At 45.1% G+C, this 24,293-nt stretch overlaps 4 protein-coding genes across 4 annotated transcripts; 3 read left to right on the top strand and 1 right to left on the bottom strand.

The window, feature by feature from the left end:
- Window positions 1-994: 994 nt before the first annotated feature.
- Window positions 995-2,065, bottom strand: MYCFIDRAFT_64622 (uncharacterized protein; the record flags this gene model as incomplete). Its single annotated transcript, XM_007927735.1, has 1 exon — window positions 995-2,065. The coding sequence occupies one exon, from the start codon at window positions 2,063-2,065 to the stop codon at window positions 995-997; it is 1,071 nt and encodes a 356-aa protein (XP_007925926.1).
- A 787-nt stretch (window positions 2,066-2,852) lies between these two features.
- On the top strand, window positions 2,853-3,227 carry MYCFIDRAFT_18374 (uncharacterized protein; the record flags this gene model as incomplete). Its single annotated transcript, XM_007927517.1, has 1 exon — window positions 2,853-3,227. A coding segment is annotated over one exon (375 nt), but the record flags the coding sequence as incomplete, so codon positions are not given.
- Window positions 3,228-4,220: 993 nt separating this feature from the next.
- Window positions 4,221-5,027, top strand: MYCFIDRAFT_6237 (glycoside hydrolase family 16 protein; the record flags this gene model as incomplete). Its single annotated transcript, XM_007927503.1, has 1 exon — window positions 4,221-5,027. A coding segment is annotated over one exon (807 nt), but the record flags the coding sequence as incomplete, so codon positions are not given.
- Window positions 5,028-5,279: 252 nt separating this feature from the next.
- On the top strand, window positions 5,280-5,561 carry MYCFIDRAFT_124911 (carbohydrate-binding module family 50 protein; the record flags this gene model as incomplete). The annotated part of the gene is made up of 1 exon (XM_007928573.1): window positions 5,280-5,561. A coding segment is annotated over one exon (282 nt), but the record flags the coding sequence as incomplete, so codon positions are not given.
- Between the last annotated feature and the right edge of the window lie 18,732 nt (window positions 5,562-24,293).

A 24,293-nucleotide genomic window follows, 5' to 3' on the forward strand; every position in this document is an offset into this window, starting at 1 on the left:
TGATGAGATCCAAATCGAATTTTTGGAGAGACGCGAGATCCGAGATTTGGAGGCTTTGTTGCCGGATCAGGAAGTTACTGTCCATCCATAAATGGCCGCGGGCTTGTTCGTAGTAGCCGCGGGCTTCGTGGTAGATTTGGGAGTTGGTGAGGAGGAAGGTGGGGTTTGGGTTTTGGATTTTCATGGGCGAGATGGGGGTTTCGGAGTGGTAGAGGGGGTAGATGGTGCGGTAGATGAGGTTGCGGAGTTCGGGGGGGAGTTCGAGGAGGTGGCATCTTCCCGAGGCGTAGCGACATCTTCCGGCTTTGGCGCGTTTGTCGCGCGCGGTGGTGTAGAAGGAGGTTGAGGAGGAGACGTGGGCGAGTTGGTCGAGGAAGGTGAGGAATTCTTTTCGTGCTGCTAGGTCCATTCTTGCGGCTGGGGTGGCCATTTTGGCGGATTCATGGGTTCGTGTGCGCGTGTAGGTCCCGGACGATCAACTGCGCGGAACTGTCCAAGGACGGCCCCCTGATCCGGTTGATGTGCTGGAGTGGTAGATCTCAGAGGCGCGTGGGTCTGTCGGGTAGAGCAGTGCCAGGCAAATGGTTCGCGAGGTGAGGATTGTTGGATGGCGAAAAATTCATCCTGCGTGGGGCATACTACGGACGAGGCTATTTCATTGTCGCAGCTGTATAATGTTCTGCTTTGTCTATCATCTCGCCAGTGATGTCTGTACGTCCCAATTCCTCTTTTCAAGGCTCGAAGTGAAGTGGAGGTTTCTACGTCACTTGGAAGTTATGCGGAGAGCATGTCTTGGCGCTATGCCCAAGCCTGTAATACGCCCGCCCGGATGAGTAGTTTTCCGTGACCCGAACGACTGATCGGTCTGGTGACGTCGTAAACGTTCGGGTTTCTATGTGGTTCTGCATTCTCATCGGCACACGACTCCTCTAAATACATCCAAGTCCAAGAGGTTGGAGACTGCATGGATCCTGTCTTCGTCGCTAAAGACCGCTCACCGAACTTCCCCAACACCTTCTCGTCTTCGACGCTCGAAGTGCCTCTCAATTGCCATCTTGACCTCAGGGTCATTGCGGATACTGTTCTGCACCAGCCAGTCCTTGAGTGTACCTCTCAGCTCTCTCGCAGCCTTTTCATCACTGGCAAATGGCGAGAGCTCGAAAGCGAGCAGTCTCGTGACTTCTTGATCCGTCACCGCTGCCAAGGCATCGATGCTGTCGAGCTGCTGAGGCGGAATGCTTGATCCTTCACCAGCGGCGGCTTGCTTCGGGTCCTGAAAAAGTGGTCCAAGCTGTGACATGGCGATGAAGAATGTGACGGCCAGCTTCCGCAAAAGTGTGATCATCTGAAATGGCAGATATGGCGACCTCACTCCAGTTGCAGCGACGATTGGGTTGACGACCGTGGTGAGCAAGGGTGGAAAGTGTGGGCGAGTCACCGTATGCATTTCGATGACGAACAAGCTTGCCATGACTAGGTATCTCCAGAAGACGCCTTGGCGCAGATAGCCCAACACACCCAAGACGACTAACGCAACGGCTGATCCGATGTAGTAGACGAGCGTTCCTTGGAGACCAGAGAAGATGAAGTCGCGGACGAGCTTGCAATTCTGCCAGCCTAGAATGTCCGGGCCGAATCGATCGTAGGCAAATCGCTTGGCAGGGTCGACGAGCGTGTCTCGAGCGATCTTGAGCTGGACATAGATGCGCTCGATTTGTGCTTTGTCGGGGCCAGTAGCCTTGTCCGGGTGGAATTGAACGGTCAGACGACGGAACTTGCTCTGAATCTCGCGTTCGGTGGCATGGGGCGTCAAGCCAAGAAGGCGGTAGAAATGGACGGCTCGATGAAGTTGATAGTCTGCTTCGTAGATGGTGTAAAGCAGGTAAGCCACAATGCCGGCGACGCGGAGGTTGCGCCGATCTCTGTTGAAGCGTGCCGTACCAGGCTGAGGCTTCGGGTCGCCAGCGCGGATGAAGACGGTGTACAAGACAGGCTGGAGGTAGGACGTGATCAGGTTCGGGAGGAAGGCCCAGCCTACCAGGGAGAGGAGCTGGTTCGAAGCCATGGCGGCGCCGACGGATGGTAGACGGTCACGCGTGCACCTCCTGCTCTACCGCATGTGGTGAGTCGGTGTGGTGAGCGAGTGGGTGTGAGCGTGAGCGTGAGCGTGAGCGTGAGCGTGAGCGTGTAGGGAACAATGATCTCCGACCCGCAGTCCAAGGTAGGACAGCGTAGGGTAGATGGCGCCACAGTAGATTCGATGTCGACTTCGCCGTGAGACGTCCGACTCGCTGGTAGTTGTATGTGCGGTGGACCGTTTGACGCTGTCATCCGTACGCATCGAGTCGCTCGCTGGTTGATGAAAGCTGTTCGCAATCTTCTCCCGTACACCCTCTCCCTCAGCCTCTTTCAAGCTTTCGGCGGTATCACTATACCCTGCGGACGAGATTATGCCTGCAATAAGTAAAAATCTACGCCTTCTTGACGTGACCGAGGCTGCATGCACAGACGCGTTTGGCATTCCACAGCGGTCAAAAGTCTACGCTGGGCGGGCTAGTTCTAAGCAATTTTGTCTCAGCGGTCCAAAATTGTCCTTCCTTCACATGCAAGTCGCATCAACACTCATTCACCGTAGTCTCGCTGATATGGCGAAGAAGGTGTGCAATACCATCCGTCCGACCTCTTTCTGGCTACTGATGACTTGGCAGGAGAGGGCAGCAGAAGAAGTTGCCGCCAAAGCTGCACGAAAGGCAGCCAGAGCCTCCCTGAAAGCTGGCAAGCAGAAAGTGCCCATAGCGACTGCGGCTTCGCTGCATGGCAAGCTTCATCTCCCCTCGCCCATCCAGCATATCACGACATCCTTCTACCTCGCCCTCTCGCCCTGCGCCTACAGCGATCCGCTCGGAGGACTTCTCGCCGAACACATCTCTCCGCATTTGCTTTCCTACTATCCTCCTCTGAATGGCGTTCTTCTCGCATTCGAAAACGCACGCATGTCTGAGTCTCCAGATCAAGTGAGCGAAGGGCCATCAGACGTCCTCGCGCGCAGCTTCAACGAATACGCAGTCTCATTCCTCTGGCTGACCTGCGACTTCCTCGTCTTCCGACCCTCGCCGGGCACGTATTTGGAAGGCGACGTCAACCTTCAGAACGAAGGACTCCTTGGTCTGATCTGCTTCAACTATTTCAACGTGTCCATCCCGAAAGAGAACATGCCTTCAGATTGGTCGTGGGACGGTCAGACATGGCAGGACGGAGAAGGCAATCTGGACGGAAAAATCATTTGCAAAGTGCAAGACTTCGAGGCAAGTGGGCAAGATAGTATATCCATCACGGCCACGCTGCTTGGGCTGTGAAAGCACGTCGGGAAGACGGGAGGAAATTACGTCCTCCGCACGACTTTGGAATGCGAGATGGCAACACACGCGAACGCCAGGCATAAGTCACGATGCTGGCTACAGACGACTCACACAAGCGCCACGAACTGGGCCCTCGGAATGTGACCGTATCTCTTGCTGCTCACTCTGGAGACCCAATGAGCTCGCCTCCGGCCATCGCATTTTCTCAATACGTCTCCCCACCTCACGCGGCACATATCGCACTCCCAATGCTGGAGAGATGGAGAGAGGTCCTCACGCAGACCATTCGAGGATCACGAGAAGATGGCGTTTGGTCTGGATCGAGAAAATGCAGTGGAGAAAGGCTGCAAAATTGGAGGCGTCCAACGCTCATCTCCGCCAACATCATATTGTGAAGGATACAGTATTGCAAGAACAAGCGAGAAAGGCGCAATCTTGGTCGAAAGCGACTGCTGGCCCGGTCTCGCTTTGTCCGGATTTCTACGAATAGAGCTCAATGTCTTGGCATCAGCCTGATGCCTTTGTACTCGGCACGCAAGTAGAATAGCAGAACAACAAAAAGCTTCGCTCGAAGCTTAGCTTAATGCAACATCTGCTGGAGTATCCGAACTTCCACGAACGTTGCGCGGAACATTCCAGCAATCCATTTTCCCGCTCTGCCATAACTTGCCCGGCTGCGATTCTCCAGGCACCGAGGTCGGCCTCACTCCAAGTCTTAGCCATGCACAGCCTACAAACTGTAGGCATTCTGCTAGCAGCTGCGGGTACAACTGTTGTGTCCGCGCAGGGCCCATGCAACCCAACTAAAGGTAAAGACTGCAGCTCTGCACGTAAGTAGGTCACTAACATAAATCGACAGGCACCTGTCCTCCCGTCCCAGGACTCACTGAACGCTTTACCGACGATTTTACGACTCTCTCCAAGGTTCCAAACAACTGGATCATCGCTGACTACGCAGAACAATATTTGAGCTTCAGCAACAGCAAGGGTCTTGAATTCCGACTCCCAGATGGCCTGTCAGCCCCATACATCTGGACGAAGAATTACTTGCACTATGGAAAGGTGGAGGTCACACTCCAGAGTGCTCCCGGTATCGGTGTGATCAGCAGTGCTGTGCTGATGTCCGATACTCTGGACGAGATCGACTGGGAATGGTCCGGAAATGATTTCGCTCTGAAGGTGCCTACCATCCAAACCAACTATTTCGGTCAGGGCGTGACCGGAAACTGGGACCGAGGCACTCAACCTCGAGTAGAGAAGAACATGACACAAAACTTCATGACCTACACATTCGACTGGAAGCCAGATTCGCTATCGTGGGCCATCAATGGCAACGTGATTCGCACTCTGTATGCCAAGAACCAAGATAACAACCAATATCGGTACCCTCAAAGTCCTTCGCGTTTTCATCTCGGCTTGTGGGACGCAGGATACAAAGATGTGGCGTGGTATACCAAGCAATGGGCAGGCGGTGAAACGGATCTAAAGGGCTTCCCGTACAGCTTGTATGTGAAAAAGGTCACCATCACACCATATACTTCCTGCGCCGAGTATCAGGCGACGGATACTACTGGAAACACGGCAAGCTTTAAGTGCTTGAATACTACCGATAGCGCTGGCTCCACCAAAAGTGCGGCAGGCTCTTCGAGTGCTTCTAGCCTCACTTCCGGCGGCTCGACAGGCTCATCGGCCACAAGCGTTGACCCGAGTGCCTCAAGCCCAGCTGTTCAAACCGACAAGCCTGACTTCATCCCGACGCCAGCGCCTGTGCCTCCAGTCAACCCTACCAACTCAGTTGGCGTCAATCCCGCGACATCTGCTCCTCCAACTTCTTCCGATACTGCAACAACGCCAGACGTGCAAGAGGACGAAGACGATGATGATGACAGCGAAGATGACGAAGCGCCTTCAAACACTTCTCCAAGCTCCGCGAGTAACTGTGCAGCAGCAATTCCGACCAATACACAACCAGGTACAGCAGAAGGCTGTGCCAAGTACGTTCAAGTCAACCCTGGCGACACCTGTGAGAGTATTGCAGATGCCATGGGCATCGATGTGGAAGATTTCGAGAGCTGGAATCCGCAGGCTGGGGCGGAATGCTATAACCTTTGGGCGAATTATTATGTTTGCACGTCGGAGCCTGGAGAGTGCAGTGGCAATGACACCACATCCACGCCTGTTGATAGTGATGGAAGCCCTCCTGGCGAAGATGACATTTCGGACGAGACCGAGAGCGAAGAAAGCAGCTCTTCTGATGACGCTGACGACGACGCTGATGACGACGAGAGCGTCCCTCCCACTGGTACCACCACCGAGGAAACCTCTACAGATGACGAGGTGAGTTGCAGCGCCTCCATTAGCACTACTACCGTGTACATCACCCTATGCCCGACTTCCACTGCCGTAGCCACGACTACAATCGAGGAAGGCACCAAGACGCTCACAATGACTCTCTCTTCATATGTTACAAATACAGTAACAAGCACTTTGCCCTCCAGCGAGGAGAGAATCGCAGCTGATGAAAGTGGCGAACAGGAGACGGAAGTTTCTTCTTCTGATACGCCGACTCCTACGCAATATGAAGGCGATGATGATGGTGATGAAGGTGAAGATCAAGACGATTCGACTGCAACAACTCCTACTCCGTCTGGAGACTCAGATGATGGCGATGAAGAAACGTCGGCTCCTTCGTCGACCCCGAGCGGTTACTCTAATGAAAATGACGATGACGAGGAAGAGGAGTCATCTCCAGAAGCGACTGGCGATGCCGACGCCGAGGAGAGCGACGACGAGGATGAGGAAAATCCTACGTCTGAGTCTATACCAACGCCAAGCTCCTACTCAGATGCTGAAGATGACGAGACAGAAATTTCATCTTCAATCGTTGAAGCGACTCCTGCCCCAGATGCGTCTGAAGATGAGGATGGTGATGATGATACTGAAGATTCGTCTTCCATTCCGGAAGCAACTGCAATTCCAGACACAGATTCGGACGACGACGATGGAGATGATGTGGATACTGAAGAACCAGAGGACGCATCGCCTTCAAGTTATGACTCTAATAGCAGTACCACGTCTTCCGTGGCCGCGACACCTTCAGAGGATTCCTCAGAAGAAAGCAAAGATGGCGAGGATGAGGATGATGGTTCCGATGAGGACACACCTGACAGCGAGGACGATGAAAGCGTTGAGAGTGTACCTGCAACGACCACTCCTGCTCCTAATACATCGTCCCCGAGTCCGCCGGCACAGACTGCAGCCTCAAGCGCCACTTCAGATAGCGATGCTCCGGCTTGGGTCCACAGGGTAGACTACTCGACTGATGCCTCAACGCCGAAATCTGGCACTACAACCGCAACAATCCGAGTGACAACCTCGATCACTGTGACGGGATGTCCATCGTCGGTCACAAGCTGTCCGGCTTCGAAATCGACCGAGGTGTACGTCACAGAAACCGTGAGCTCATTCACTACCGTATGCCCGGTGTCAGAATTGCCTGCCATCTCTTCTTGGGCTGCTGGATCTGAGATGCCTACTGGGTATATGGCTTCGCCTTCGCAGGCTAGCTATGGATCTGCTTCTGCTACTCCGACCCCGAATGCGGATGGCGATGATGATGAAGAAGATAGCGATGATTCTGGGGATGATTTTCAGGACAACGATGATTCGACTGACGACGATGAGGATAATGGATCTGATTCAAGTACCTCTCTGGTCACGAGCAGTACAATGCCTTTCCAATTTGTCAGCTCGACGACCACGGCAGAAGCCACTTCTACTCCTTCGGGCAATGGCGACGACGACGATGATGATGATTCCGGCGACACGGACGAGGCTGATGAAGATGAAGATGAAGCTGAAGACGGAGAGACTGATTCATCAAGTACGCCTGCAAGCAGCACCACGCCTTTCGCCTACGTCAGCTCCACACCAAGCAGCACTCCCCTTCCAACCACCTCATCATCATCGTCTGCTCGCCCTCCCATCTCCAGCACCACCACATCCTCCCCCGTCGTAAAACCACAGCTCACGTCAACCTCCTCCCCTCCAAAATCCACCCCCACCTCAACCTCAAAACCCGCCCCAACCCCCGTCCCCCAAATCTCCTGCTGGACCTACCTCGGCTGCTACAAAGAAGTCCTCGGGCGCGCCCTCCGCGTCAACAAACGCATCCTCTCCTACGACAACAAATCCAACAACACAAACAAAGCCTGCTCCGATTTCTGCACGGGACACAAGTACTTCGCTACAGAGTACGGTTCGGAATGTTATTGCGGAGACACGTTGGAACCCGGGTGTGAAGAGGTGAAAGACGGAAGGTGTAAGATGGCGTGTTCCGGGAACCCGTTCGCGGTTTGTGGGGGGAGTAATGGGTTGAGTTTGTATGGGTCGGAGAAGTGTGGGTGGGCTGCGAAGCCTTCTAGTTATTATGGTGCTGCGAGTTCTTCGAAGACTTTGACGATGACGATGACGACTGCTAAGGTCACTGCGCCGAAGGGGTATGGGAAGAGAGCTGTAGGGGGGAATGGGAAGGGTAAGGCCAAGGCTAAGGGTAAGGGTGAGAAGACTACGAAGACTACGCATGGTGGGACGGAGACGAGAGTGTATAAGCCTAGAGGTACGGGTGGGTTTGGAGGCATGTTTGGATGGCTTAGGAGGAGATAATGATAATGGGGTTTCGTTTCAATAAATAAATATATATATACTAGCCTACTGTCCGCGCCGCCGGCGCGGATATACGCCTACCGACGGAATTAAATTAGTAGCAAGGCGTATAGAATAAATAGAAGTATTAAACGTATTCTTAGTAAGACTCGCTATAAGCGTTCTAGATAGTACTCGCTAATAGCTATTAGCGTTCTAGATTAGAATTACTATAAACGTTTTAAATAAGACTTAGTATAGGCGTTCTAAATAAGATTCGCTATAATTATTCCGACTAAGATTCGCTATAAGCGTCCTAGATAAGACTCGCTATAGGCGTTCTAGATAAGACTCGCTATTAGCGTATTAGATTAGAAGTACTATAGGCGTTCTAGATAATACTCGCTATAGGCGTTCCGAGTAAGACTTACTATAAGCGTTCTAGATAAGATTCCGAGTCGCTATTAGCGTATTAACTAAGATTCGCTATAAGCGTCCTAGATAAGACTCGCTATAGGCGTTCGGGATAAATCTCGCTATAAGCGTTTTAGATAAGACTCGCTATAGGCGTTCTAAATAGTACTCGCTATTAGCGTATTAGATTAGAATTACTATAGGCGGTCCGGATAAGATTCGCTATAGGCGTTCCGAATAAGTCTCGCTATAAGCGTTTCGAATAAGACTCGCTATAGGCGTTCCAAATAGCCTAAGTACTCGCTATTAGCGTATTAGATAAGAATTACTATAGGCGTTCCGGATAAGATTCGCTTTAGGCGTTCCGGATAAGATTCGCTATTAGCGTATTAGCTAAGATTCGCTATAAGCGTTCTAGATAGGACTCGCTATAAGCGTCTTAGATAGGACTCGCTATAGGCGTTCCGGATAGTACTCGCTATTAGTATATTAACTAAGATTCGCTATAAGCGTTCTAGATAAGACTTATTTTATTCGCTATAAGCGTTCTAGATAAGACTTACTATAGGCGTTTCAGATAGTACTCGCTATTAGCGTTTCGGATAAGATTCGCGATAGGCGTTTCGGATAGTACTCGCTATTAGCGTATTAGATTACAATTACTATAGGCGATCCGAATAAATCTCGCTATTAGCGTATTAGATAGGGCTCGCTATTAGCGTATCGGATAGTACTCGCTATAGGCGTTCTAGATAAGTCTCGCTATATACGTTCTAGATAGGACTCGCTATAAGTTATAATAAGCGTTTCGGATAAGACTTATTATAAGCGATTTAGATAAGATTCGCTATAGGCGTTCGGGACAAATCTCGCTATAAGCGTTTTAGATAAGACTCGCTATAGGCGTTCTAAATAGTACTCGCTATTAGCGTATTAGATTAGAATTACTATAGGCGGTCCGGATAAGATTCGCTATAGGCGTTCCGAATAAGTCTCGCTATAAGCGTTTCGGATAAGACTCGCTATAGGCGTTCCGAATAGTACTCGCTATTAGCGTATTAGATAAGAATTACTATAGGCGTTCCGGATAAGATTCGCTATTAGCGTATTAGCTAAGATTCGCTATAAGCGTTCTAGATAGGACTCGCTATAAGCGTCTTAGATAGGACTCGCTATAGGCGTTCCGGATAGTACTCGCTATTAGTATATTAACTAAGATTCGCTATAAGCGTTCTAGATAAGACTTATTTCATTCGCTATAAGCGTTCTAGATAAGACTTACTATAGGCGTTTCGGATAGTACTCGCTATTAGCGTATTAGATTACAATTACTATAGGCGATCCGAATAAGTCTCGCTATAAGCGTTTCGGATAGGATTCGCGATAGGCGTTCCGGATATAGGCGTTCCGGATATAGGCGTTCCGGATATAGGCGTTCTAGATATAGGCGTTCTAGATAGTACTCGCTATTAGCGTATTAGATTAGAATTACTATAGGCAGTCTAAATAAGTCTCGCTATAAGCGTTTCGGATAGGATTCGCGATAGGCGTTCTAGATAGTACTCGCTATTAGCGTATTAGATTAGAATTACTATAGGCGGTCCGAATAGGTCTCGCTATAAGCGTTTTAGATAAGATTCGCGATAGGCGTTCTAGATAAGTCTCGCTATAAGTATTCTAGGTAAGATACGCTATAAGCGTCTTAAATAGGACTCGCTATAGGCGTTTCGGGTAGGACTCGCTATAAACGTTCTAAATAAGATTTACTATAGGCGTTCTAAATAGTACTCGCTATTAGCGTATAAGATTAGAATTACTATAAGCGTTCCGGATAAGACTTATTATAGGCGTTTCGGATAAGACTCGCTATAGACGTTCCCGATAAGTCTCGTTATAGGCCTTTTAGATAAGACTCGCTATAGGCGTTCCGGATAAGTCCCGCTATAAGCGTTCTAGGTAAGATTTACTATAGGCGTCTTAGATAGGACTCGTTATAAGCGTTTCGGATAGGACTTATTATAAGCGTTCTAGGTAGGTCTCGCTATAAGCGTTCTAGATAAGAATACTACTACTTATAAAACTTAAAAGTACTATAAACATTCTAGATTAGAATTAGTATAGGCCGGCTATAGTAAGTATAGTAATAATTTAATAGTAGTTACGCTAATTAGAAGTATTATATATATTCTAAATTAGAGTTACTATATATATATATATATATATATATATCGGATTAGTAAGCGTTTTATATATAGTAATAACTTAATAGTAGCTACGGTAATTAGAAGTATTCTATATATTCTAAATTTAAATTACTATATATATATATATCGGATTAGTAAGCGTTTTATATATAACTATACTATATATAGCTATTACTATAGTACGGCGACGATTCGACGGCGGCTACGCGCGCGGATTTAATAGTAGCTACGGTAATTAGAAGTATTCTATATATTCTAAATTTATATTACTATATATATATCGGATTAGTAAGCGTTTTATATATAACTATACTATATATAGCTATTATTATAGTACGGCGACAATTCGACGGCGGCTACGCGCGCGGATTTCGAGTAAATTTCGCGCGTTCCGAAGGGTAGGCGAAGGGCGACGCCGGGCGACCTGCCTTCGCCCGACGGGCTTCGAAGGCCGGGGCCCGCGCGTTCCGGACGGCGGGAGCGCCCGCGAATTTTTGAAGTTCCTTACGTAAGCTGCACGTCCGCCCGATCGGGCGAATCCTACGACTTTTTTTTATATATTAGGGACCTTTAGAAATAGTTAATCTAGCTACCGGCTTCTAAATAAGCGCTAGCTTCTAACCGTTATATAAAGGATTAATATAGTGCTTTTTACGGACCTTTAGATAAGGCTAATTTGTATATAATCGAAAGCGGTTTAGTATATTAAGGAGCCTCTATTCTAGACCTTCTAGGGGTATAGACCTTAGCTCTTATAGACCTATAGATATATACTAAACTATAGAAACTAGAGCTATTATAGTTACTATAGCTATAGCAACGGTCGTTGCTATTACGAGTAAATACCTCGAGGAAGATAGTAGTAATAAGGACCGATAGGCGTAGAGGGAGGGTAAATCTATATATAAATAGTAGCATCGCTAGTTAAGGCGTAACCGACTATTTAAACTAGCGAGAGTCTATAGGAAACAGCGCTTTAACCTTCTTAGTTATCCGGAGGCTAATATTAAGGGCGACTTCCGCTTTACGAGGCCCGAGTTAATAGATCTAGTAGACCTACTTAATATTAGTTTAATCGTATTACTAGTTAGCCTTAAATTGCTACCTATAACGGTGCTCTATATAGTCTATAAGCGGCTATCTAGTCTAGGCTTCTAGAAGGACCTAGACGAGAAGTTTAGCTATTTAGCTACTATATTGAGTTATATATTTAATACAGCTATATATAGCCTAGTAATAAGGTAGAAGTCGTTCTTGTTCTTTAATAAGAGGCGGCTTACTAAGCAATATCTCCGGACCCTAGCAGAGTCGCTATATCTATCTATCGGACTGTCTAGTGTCTTTAGATATATTAATAGTACCGTACGGAAGATTGCGAGACCTAGTCGCAACTAGAGGGTGTTCTATAATAGCTATAAGTACTTCTATAGTATTAAATTCTAAGGTATATAGCTACCGGATAGAATACTGCTTATCGATAGTCCTTATCCTAGCTCTTATAGAGATAGCCGAATAGTACGCGAGTCGGGGATTAACTAGGTATAGCATAACCTATTTAATAATAACGATAATATAGATAACAAGCTCTTTATATTCGGTAACTCGGCGTACGGACAGGTAGATAGCATTATCGGGTCGTAGAAATCGAAGAGAGGTAATTATCGTAACGCTATAATAGCGTAGGTCTCGAAGGAATAGTTAGTACTACGCTAGTTAGTCGAATAGGGGTTCGGTAAGGTAACTAACAACTAGCTATTCTTCGAATACAAGAAGGGGTTACGTACTAGTTTAATGCCGATAGGATCCTATTATCTAGTCGCTATATTGCTTACTAACTGCCTATTCTATTATCGTAGAAATAAGGTCGCCGCGCACTACGGTCTTAGGTATCCGGATATTAGGGATTATTTAGGTACTAAGCTGCTACCTATACCGCTAGTAGATACGGTAGTGCCGGACCTAATACGTATAAACCTATCCGGTAATAGATTAGATATCGGAAGTAACGTAGAAGATATAGGGGATATAGTTGTTAACGATAGTAATAAAGAATAGTAAAGGGTAGTTATAGACAAGGATATTCTTAGAGCTAGTAAACTTACTTATAAGGTCTAGCGAAGAGTGCGAAATTGCGATGTCTTATAGCCCTAAGGTGCTGCTTTGTCGCCGCTATGTAGTCCGTCGCTGCTGTATACTCTATCGCTGCGATGTATACTATCGCCGCTATATATACTGTCGCTCTAGCATTGTATTACTATCGTACATTGTCTCGTCGCAGTATCGCAGTGTCGGAGCCTATTAAAGCTAGGCGTCTTTCCCGTCGACGCCTTTCCGAGTATACGTTTAACCTCCGGCGCGGAGATTAGCTTCTATATTCCTTTTTAGTCTTCTCTACAAATTGTATCTATTAGATAGGCGAAGAGGGTCTATCTAGCCTCCGGTTCGTAAGGCTTTTTCTCTCCTGCTAAAGCAAAGTGCTCCTCTACTAGAATAGTAAGTACGTAACAGTGGTTTTTTGATTTCTGCTAATTAGCGGCTTAATACGTAATCTGTCTTTCTTTTCTACTAATTAGAGCCCGCTTCGCAATTTGTTAGAGAGCGCCCTTTTGACAATTAAACCCTCGCCTAGCAAACCTAAGGTAGAATTCTAACTATTATTTCGCACTCGCTCTAGATACCTTCTACAACTCTCGTCGCAAGCTCCTCGAGTTGTTCTAGGTGCCTTCCGCTTCGCTAGAATTAGTAATTAGATTATATCTAACTCTTCCTAGTTCTTTTATTAATCTTCGGTATAGATACGGAAGAGCTTCGGATAGCCGTTTTAGTATAAGTAGAGCTATATAAATTGCTTCTCGGTATCTTAGTAACAGATAACGATAGAGAATAGCAGGGAGTATATAAATTTCTAGAAACAGTCGAAATTCAAGTATAGTAACTAGTATTATAACTAATCGTATCGAAAGCAGTACTAACTATACTAAAGAATTCGCCTCCTAACTAAGTTCCTTACTAATTCTAGAACTAAGGAGCACTCCGAGTGCTATATATAATATACCCAATTTAATACTCCCCTATTAAGTCTAACAACTCGGTTACGCGAATATCTACGTACTAGCGGCTATTAATTTCTAATATCTAACGCTTCTAATACCTACGAGACAGTTCTATTACTATCGTAGCCGTCGTTACCGTCTCCTATCGGCGTAAGAACGTTAGTAACGAGGTTATCGTCTAAATCTAAGCTAAAGTCGGTAACTTGCGATAACTACGAAGGAACGAGAGGTATATATCTAATACGGCCGATAAGAAGCGCTCTTAGCTCGTTAAATTAACGTACCGTAGACGCGTATATTAGCTTTATACGCTTCTTAGAGCGGTTATCGATATCGTCTATTCGGCGGATTAAATAGTAGTTATTCGTTAGCTTAGAATAGGCAGTTCTTAGCTAGTTTGCTAATATAGTAATCGCCTCTTAAAATAGCTCTAATACTCGACTTAACGACCTCTCCTTATTTAGCTGTTTCTTACTATTAATATATAGCCGACGGCGCGTTAAATACCTCTCCTTATTTAGCTGTTTCTTACTATTAATATATAGCCGACGGCGCGTTAAATATAGTATCGCAGTAGGAGGTATATTAGTAGTATCTAAAAGAGCCGGATTTAGTAATAGAGTCGAAGGTAATAGAGCTATAACAACTAGACGCGGTAACGATAGACTTGTAATAGCTACTAGATCCTAAAGCCGCTACGATATAATACGGAGTATATTGTCTTAGACCTGCTAAGCTAGAGTCTCGTAAGCACGTAACTCCTTAGTAGTAAGTAGCTTATTACGGAGCTTCTTATTATTATATAATATAGTATCCTTAAAGCGATTAAGTATCTGTTTGAACTCGGAGTCGTTAATAACTATATTAGAGGTAGTAAGAAGGACTCTATACTCGAGGATACGCTTTACGATCTACCTACGAATAAGGCCGTCTATACCTCGGACAGTACGTTATCTAGCAGGTCGATTGTCGTTATACTACTTCTAATAGCGCTTTATTATATCTCTTATTCGTCCTTCTATATAATAGCTAGAGTTAGCCTCGAAGTGCTTAATAATTAGCAAGGCGAAGTCGTCGGAAATCTTACTATCGCTATTAACTCGATTGTAGTCGTATTCTATACTTTCTTCTATACCTTTAGTAGAAGACTAAGAGTCGCTTAAATCTAGTATAGGTTGTTAGACTACAACCTGTTATTGTCGCTCCGATTGCCGCTAAAGGTAAGCCGTTAAGGAGGTGTCTATACCTCTAATAACGACTAGCCTTAGTAGAGTTAAATTTAGTATTTAATTAGTACTAACACTACTATTATCGCTATCGCTCTAGTTTAAATTAGTTAACAAGCTCGCTACGGATATAGAGCGACTATATAGCCGCTTAATAACCGACTAAATTGTAGGTAATAGACTTCCGACTAGGTATAGCTATATTAAAGATATATCTATATAAAGAGGGTTACCTTAGAGAGCTACTCGGACAGGTATAGGCGGTGCCTATAGTAGTAGGTAGACTAGTATAGCGAATACTAGAGTTAAAGAGCCGGAGCCTAGGTCGATAATACGAGAGGGATAAGAGGGGGTATCTATAGTAGCTATAATTAAGAATAATAGTAGTTATACTAACAAACTAAGACTTCTACTGCTTCCGTAGACGCCTTTTATCCTATAGACGATATACTGCAATTAATCCTCGAATTTAGGTTCTATTTAGTAGCCCCCTATTACTAATTATACTAACGGCTATATACCTAGACCTTTATATATATAAGCTAGTACCCTCTCGCACTATCTCGAAGACCTAATAGCTACTTTCTACCTTACTATCGCCGGTTATAGTGTATAGCTTATTCGGTAGTGCTAAGTCTACTAAGAAGCTAGTTTAATAAGCTAAGCCGGATAGGGTTTAAGCCCCCTTCTATCTCCTTCTACTTCCGGTTAAGGCAGGATTACTACCTATACGAGTTATAAATATAGCGTATTATATGCTTTTGAACGACTCCGTTCAAAAGCACGGTCTAGGCCTACGAGTTAATAACTCGTAGGGGTAGAAAACTAGCCTTCGAAGGATGCGGTAGTAACCCTCGTATCTACCTTGTTTGCCGACCTCGAGAGACCCCTGCAATTTGGTAGCTTCTAAAGGTCCCTATTTTCCCTTTAATTAGATTACGCTTAGCGTTGCTCGTATATATATATGCTATTATCGTACTTGATGCCCTTCTCCTACCTCCTTCTTAGGCTCTTCTTATAGACTTTATCCTACCTTCTACCTTCTACCTTCTACCTTCTACCTTCTACCTTCCACCTTCTACCTTCCTTTACCTAACCTACGTACAATTAGCGTCGATCGGTTCTCGGCTCTTCTATATATAGTCTAGTGTATAGAAGAAGTCTTCGTAGAAGAGCCTAAGGACAAATGTAGCAAAGCTGTAGTATTAACCTTATATACCTACAAAACAGGTAGAATAGCATAACAACCACCTAAATACGGGCTTAGCATGTATAATAATGTACCTGCGGCTAAGTCCAAAGATTCTTTTTGTCTATACATTATTGTCTGTATTATTCAAGTTACGTAAATGATAATTAGAAAATACTACTACGTAAGAATCCTTATACGAATAGCGTCCGGATGTCCTATATCGCGATACTAAAAACTACTATTTGCAGCAAACGAGATAGACGCGGACCTTTAGAATCGGCCGCTCTCTAACCTCTAAGTGTTTACTATACGTAAAAGTGTCGCGTTGTTAGGTCCTAAGGCGCATCGAGCAGACTAGGCTAAAACGCGGCTGTTCTAGGTCTATGCGCTTCACTACGTACGCGTAACCCCGTACACCTTCGCGTAGGTTCGTATACACTTATCTAACATTGTACGAACCTGTTAGATACCTCTAATACTCCTACAAAAGCGCCCTCTTACAAAGCCCTCTTATAAAGCCCTCTTACAAAGCCTTCCTATAAAGCCTTCCTATAACGATTAATCCCTGCCCGCTCTAGTCTATACTCGCTTGTCGTATCTAAGACTCGAGTCTATATTTCCCCTATCGTATACCGCATATCTTATATTATAGCTATAGGCGAAGCTATCGAGGCTCCTTAGTAGGCCTATCTCGCTACTAGAGATAGCGATCCTATCCTACGTTAAGATCCGGACGAGCCTATTATTACCGACCGCTTCGAAGGCCTTGTCCGCTCCGAAGAATATCGCCGCTAGCGCTAGATCGAGCGCTAGGCCGAAGGCTAGACTCTTTAGCGTATAGTCCGTAGATAGCGTATATATAGCCGCTAATCGATTCGCGCCGCCGCTCGTTAAGGCCCGCTATACGATATAGGACTATTAATAGACCTAAACTAGGAAGAGGTAGATACTATAGAGGGCGGCGAAGCTATTAATTACAAGCAGGTCGTAGTCGATAAGAATTCAGATTAGACTAGGTACGGAGACTGCTGCTATGCTTATACTAATGCTAATGCTAATAGAGTAGTACCTATTCCTCGTATCGCTCTACTAGACCTAGTTGTCTTCGGAGGTAGCGGCTTCCTTCGCGCCTAGGCTTTATATCGTACACTAACTAATGTATCTAGTAGACAAGAGTCCTATTAATATCGGCAGCTAGATCTAGGATTTACTATATATCTACGCTAGCCTCTTACGCTAGACCTAGAGCTACTAGTACCTCGCATCGCTATACCTAATCTAGATTACTTTATAGGAGGTAGGTTCCTTCGTAGGCCTAAGAAGAGTCGAAACAAGTAGAAGGCTAGCAAGAAAGGCTAGTCTATCGACCTAGTAGGCCGGAGGTTCAACGATCCTTAGCAATAATAGAAGAAGCAACAGTAGAAGCAAGGCTTACAAAACTAGCCTCAAACCGTACTAATTCTACTATCTCGCAAAGCCTATACTCGCTAGAAGCCAAATTGGTCGTCGGCTAAGCTAGCGCTTCTAGACATAGCGCAGTAGAAGACAGCATACTTCTAGAAAGCCGCTAAGGATATGAAACAGTATACACTCGAAGAGATTCAGATATTGGTATAGGATGCTAGCCTAGAACGAGAGGCAATGCCTTTCTAGCGGAATATTATTAAGAATAGCCTATAGTAGGTATTAGATGCCTTTTATCCTAGTAAGGGATATAGCCTATTAGACCTATAGTGCGAGGTACTTTATAACGTCGTCTTCGTAGGCACAGATATTATAATAATCGAGAAGACTAGCGGTAGTAAGAGTCTTGTATACTAGGCGTACACAATACTAACTAGTCGTATTAATATCTAGATTATCCCTCTAAATCGCCTAGGTAAAGAGCAGAAGGCCGATATTAACTAGATAATACGGGCGCTAAACTAGCAGGGCGTAGTTACCGAACACAACAATGTCGAGCTCGTACGTTGCTATATAATCTCTGCAGAGACTAAGCGTAAGGATCTAAAGATATACGATAATATCGTAGCTAGTAACTACTACTACATCTTCTACAGTTTAGAGCAAGCGTCTACGCCGGAACTGCGAGAGGTCTTTAAGAAGATTAGAGATCGTATTAGCCTTGTTACTATCGATAAACTGCACTTAGTATATAAGTAGAAGGAATTCCGGGAGGAATTCGCTTAAATCTATACGCTTCGCAGTCTATTCCGCAATAATACCTTATAGCTAGGTGCCTTAGCGACTATGTTATAGGAGACCTTAGAATTCGTCTTAAAGTATAGAGGCTTTCGTACTAATAGCCGCGATGCATTTAAGACTAAGGTTATCCGTACGAGCATCGACCGGATCGATATAATATATATATTTAAGACTATTCCTTAGAAGCATCGTAGCGACTTCGACTTGCTATACCTATTGCTAAAGAAGGCCGTAACTAATAGACAAGCTATACCTGCGAATATCGACAAGGCGATCGTATTTATTAATAGCCGGGGAAAGGTTAACAAGCTGACCTATATTCTACGTTAGTAGCTTATCTAGCTAATAGAGGGCTAAGAAGATCTAACTAAGAAGTATACCTAGAACAATGCCGGCTACAATGTGTATAAAGTCGTCGCTTTCTATACCGTATATATCGCTAATTACGACAAGGATCTCCGATATAACGAGTTTAAGAAGCCTAGCGCTCGTTTATTAACCCGTATTATAGTTAGTATACTAGCGATCGCTATAGGCACTAACATTAGCGATATCAAATTCGTTATTATATAGCAACTACCTATTACTAAGGACATTAACTATGCTATGCAGCGAGCTAGTCGTGCTAGTCGTAAGCTTAGCGTAGGATAGCGGTCGTATGCTATCTTCTTCTTCCCTTAGTATATCGACGATATAGCTAAGCGTGTTCCGGATAGTATTAACTATGCCTCTGTTATTAATCGAGATAGTAGACCGGCTAATGCGGACTAATACAAGCACCTCGCACAAGGTGCTATTATATACTAGCCGATCCGACTAAGCGGTTTACGTAATACCGAGATTCCTAGTAAAGATGTTAATAGGGACCTAGACTAGGATTAGGATAACGAGGATACTATTGTCGTTCTAAGAGGCATAGGCATAGGCAAAGCTGCACTAGAAACCTAGGCTAAGGCTAATACTAATGCTAATGCTAATGCTAATACTAATGCCTATACGCCTAGGCGCAAGAATTAGTCTAAGAATAACATAGAGAAGCGTAATAAGATCCCCGACATCTTCCGCTTACTATTTAATAGCTAGTATATAGCGACGCCTCGATACCTACGTACTATCCTTAATAAGCGATACTAGGAAGAGCTCCGATTGTAGGATCCTAATAAGACCCTAGATCGTAAGGATTGCTATAACATTGTCTATAATTACGATCTAGACTCGGTATTCTAATAGAATAAACAGGCACTACGCCTACCGAAAGCCCTAGTTGCACCGTATAAGGGCTCTAAGCAGTTCTTCTTACTACTATACCTATAGAAGTTCTTCGACCGGAAGGCTAACGAAGCTAGCGGCCGGTTTAATACATACTTCTTTACTCTTCTATCGAATACTCTTATTAAGGACCGATATATATAGAACCTCTATAATGCAATGCGGCACCCGGCGCTTAGCGACGTAGAAGAGGAATCGACTAGTATAAATAGAGAGGAAATGCTAGAGAGTGCGCTAGACTTCGACAACTAGTATTAGGCTAGCAGCGATAACCTTCGCAGTAAGCTAAAGCTTAGTAACGTCCTTCGGTACATTAACTATAGCTTTCGCTAGGCCTTTACGGACTAGTAGGAGTACTACGAGGAGCGGAAGCGTAAGTAGGCCGAGCGAAAGAAGGCCTCGGAGGATACGATAGAAGTAGATAACGGCAATTCCGGCGACCTACTAACTTAGCCTCCGCCTATAGCCTAGGATCGTCTTCGCTAGCTATAACAGGATTCTAATAAGTCTCGCGACGCTAATATATCGCTAGTAAAGAAGGCTATCGTAGGCAATCGGAAGGCTAAGACTTAGGGGAAGCAGTCTTAGTCTTAACTAAAGGCGAAAGGCAAGCGTATAGGAGATCTAATCTAGGATAATAGTGCTACGGCCTTATCTGCTCGTATACTAACATAGCGGACACTACGCCGCCGGCGCTAACGAGAGGACGAGGATAGTAATTATAGCACTCTAATATCGGTCGCTAAGTCTACTCTTCGTAAGGCTATAAGTAGTAATCGCCCGCGTCGTACACTATCGCTTACTCTAAAGGCACGAGAGAACCTTGCTCTTATTAGCGCAGATATCCTACCGGAGAACCTACTCGAGGAGAGCCTAACTCGTCGTAAGAAGAGATAGATGCCTAAGCTAGAATTAGCGCTAGAATTGGCGCTAGAATTAGCGCTAGAATTAGCGCTAGAATTAGCGCTAGAATAGCACTAGAATGGCACTAGAATAGCACTAGAATTGGCGCTAGAATTGGCGCTAGAATTAGCGCTAGAATTGGCGGTAAAATGGTACTAGAATTAGTACTAGAATTGGCGGTAAAATGGTACTAGAATTGGTACTAGAATTGGCACTAGAATTGGCGCTAGAATTGGCACTAGAATTGGCGCTAGAATTGGCATTTAATAAGGTCCTTCCTTACTACCCTTCTATGTCCTTATAAGCTCGCTAAGTCCTTGTCCTATCCCCGGAAAAGTAAGCCGTAATACTACGCTCGATCGCGTTGCTTCTGCGAGTGCAGGCCTAGTTAAGCTACTTCTACGAGAGCAGGCCTAGTTCAGCTGCTTCTGCGAGAGCAGGCGTGTAATGCCTAGTTTAGCTGCTTCTACGAGAGCAGGCCTAGTTTAGCTGCTTCTACGAGAGCAGGCGTGTAATGCCTAGTTTAGCTGCTTCTACGAGAGCAGGCCTAGTTTAGCTGCTTCTGCGAGAGTAGGCGTGTAATGCCTAGTTTAGCTGCTTCTACGAGAGCAGGCGTGTAATGCCTAGTTTAGCTGCTTCTACGAGAGCAGGCGTATAATACCTAGTTTAGCTACTTCTACGAGAGCAGGCGTGTAATGCCTAGTTTAGCTGCTTCTGCGAGAGCAGGCGTATAGTAGTGTCTAGTTTAGCTACTTCTACGAGAGCTAGCGTGTAGTAGTGTCTGGTTTAGCTGCTTCTACGAGAGCTAGCGTATAGTAGTGTCTAGTTTAGCTGCTTCTACGAGAGCTAGCGTATAGTAGTGCCTAGTTTAGCTGCTTCTACGAGAGCTAGCGTATAATATGTAATGCCTAGTTAAGCTAGAATTAGCAATAGGGATAGCACTAGAATTAGCATTTAATAAGGTCCTTCCTAACTATGTCCTTATAAGCTCGCTAAGTAGGCTCTTCTATCGTGTCCTTTGCGATAAGGGTTTATAAATAGTCGTAGGTGTCGATAGTCGTAAGTATCGATAGTCGTAGGTATCGATAGTCGTAGGTATCGATAGTATATAAGAGCTAGGCGAGAAGCGTAAATTCGAGGAAGCGATAAGGATGCCGAGTCCCGCTAAGACCCCGGATTTAGTATAGCAGAGCGCTTGATTAGTAGGATTAAACGTTATAGCTGCTTCCTTCCGCGTATTTACAATACCGACTTTACGACTTTTATAATAGCATTACTAATACAGCGAGATACGTCGATTTAGCGCGTTTCTAGCAAATAGCGCTAACAAAAGTATCTAACACGATAACGACGGCCGCCTTAGGTACTAAGAACCGCCTCCGAAACCCGAGAAGTTACTAATACTAGCGAGACTAGCGAGACTAGCGAGACTAGCGAGACTAGCGAGACTAGCGAGACTAGCACTATACTTATTGTACCGCAGCTATTAGCACTATAATATATACGGCAAGGATAGATACATAGGGCGATAATATACATCGAGCGTAAGCACTCTTCGAGAAGCTACGATAGCCCTCTTACGTTAACGCCCTCTATTACTTAGACTCTCCTAGAACGATCATTCCGATAACTAGTTACTATACGAGGCAGAGAAGAACGAGCAGTAGCGTCCGGGGATCTAATTAACTAGCGGTACTAAGCGGCTATAGAAGTATATACTCCGAAGTACACTAGCATTATATATAGCCTATATGCTACGCGCAATGCGCAACAATTAACGCATTCTATTACTAACTATAGTACGTATAGCCGAAGACAAGGTATATAGGACGGGACTTATTAAGCGAAACAATAATAGCTTATTCGCTAAAGCGACACTTATTAGTACCTAGACAATAATAGAGTATAACCGCGCCCTTAGTATTAGAGACACCGTAGAAAGGGGTTGTCGAGCGCGTTGTAGTCGTATAGCAATGTTAATGCGCTTGCTAGAAGAGGAGGCGTACTACAGTCGGATAACAGTCTTAATACGCTCGGTTCGGATCGGTGCGCACTGCAGTCGAATAGTAGTCTTAATACGCAAAGGGCTGCAGTCGTATAGCAGTAAAGACTAAGACTAAGACTAATCGCCTTCGGGCTTAAGTATACTAGAGGCCCTTACGTACTAAGGTTATTATAACTAACAGTCCTAACGAAGGCGTTACGCCGACTTAACTAGATGCGCGTATGTTATCCTATAAAGAATCCGAACGTAGGAAGCCTATAGCCGCTACTTAAGGTATACCTTACTAAAGAGTTTTTACCGAGTTAGACCTATAGCAATGCTACGAACCTATTAACCTACTTAGTCTATTAACCCACTTAGTAGGAGAGTCGCTATCGAGCCGCTACTTAAGGTATACCTTACTAAAGAGTTTTTACCGAGTCAGACCGTTAGCCGCATTATAGGTGTACCTTACTAAAGAGTTTTTACCTCCGCTAATCTATCTAAGACCTCTGCAGTTTATACTAAGACTGCGATGTTCTAACAAAACTATGCTCTTTCGGTTAAATACGTAGTCGACGCCCGCTAAAGCTATAGTATACCTACTCGCTAGGAGAGTCGCCTTCGCAACGTCTTACGTTAGCAAAGCCTATCGGAGACCTTAAAAGAAGGACTAAACAAACTACCTACCGAGGAACCTCAACCATTAGATAAGCGGCTCTGTCGGTAGCAAGCCGTAGAACTAGTAAGGAATGGTATTAATCGCTATAGAGCTACCTATATACGATAAAGAGGTATCGACACTGTTGTATACGCCGACAGCTAGTATGTTACTAGGGGTGTTAGTGTGTTAGTGTATTAGTATATATAGAAGAAGAAGAAGAAGAAGTTAAACTAGGAAGCGTAGGTCTATATTAGCGCATCGCAGGTAAGGTTTGCCTCTACTAATAGGATTGCGCTATTTACGCTATAATAGCAAGGCAACAATAACGGCTATATATTATCGCACTTTTAACGCAATAGCCGCCGACTACTGCTAGTTAATGCCTAAGGCTAGAATTGCTAGCGACTAGAGGCATAGGCAAGGACTTCGCATTAGGCTATAGCTAGTTTAAAAAGCTCTTCGGCACGATAACAGAATGTGCTCTACGCTCGTTAGCCGACGCAGCTCTCTAGTCTACCGCTACTACTTCGCCGCTAACCGCTAGTTAGAGTAACGCTAGTTATTAAGCGATTATCGTACGCCTAGCCTAGCTAGCTATTAAGCTATTATCGTACGCCTAGCTATTAAGCCATTATCGTACGCCTAGCCTAGCTAGCTATTAAGCTATTATCGTACGCCTAGCTATTAAGCTATTATCGTACGCCTAGCCTAGCTAGCTATCAAGCCATTATCGTACGCCTAGCTAAACCCTTCGACTTTACAAGCACCCCCGACGAGGTACGTACTCTAGTCTACCGCTACTACTTCGCCGCTAACCGCACTTTTAACGCAATAGCCGCCCGCTACTAGTTTAGTGCCTAAGGCTATATACTAGGCTAGCGACTAGAAGCTAGGCTAGCGACTAGAAGCTATTAACGAGAGCTAAATAATAAATACATTAGATTAGATATACTTAGGCACCGAATATGCCGAATATAAAAGCTATTTTCATTTAATCCCTAATCGCTGTAATACCCTAGTCTATAGCTATAGCTGTTATAACAGCCTTATTATAATCTTAGTCTAGATCCTAATACTCGGTATAATCGAAACGGCTAGCAGTAGTAGCGGTCTCTTAGATAGTACTATATATAAGTGTTAGGTCGTCGCTATCGTCTATTCTACTAGCGCTAGCAT

This window comes from Pseudocercospora fijiensis (assembly GCF_000340215.1).
Source record: "Pseudocercospora fijiensis CIRAD86 unplaced genomic scaffold MYCFIscaffold_4, whole genome shotgun sequence".
NCBI classification, from domain to species: domain Eukaryota; kingdom Fungi; phylum Ascomycota; class Dothideomycetes; order Mycosphaerellales; family Mycosphaerellaceae; genus Pseudocercospora; species Pseudocercospora fijiensis.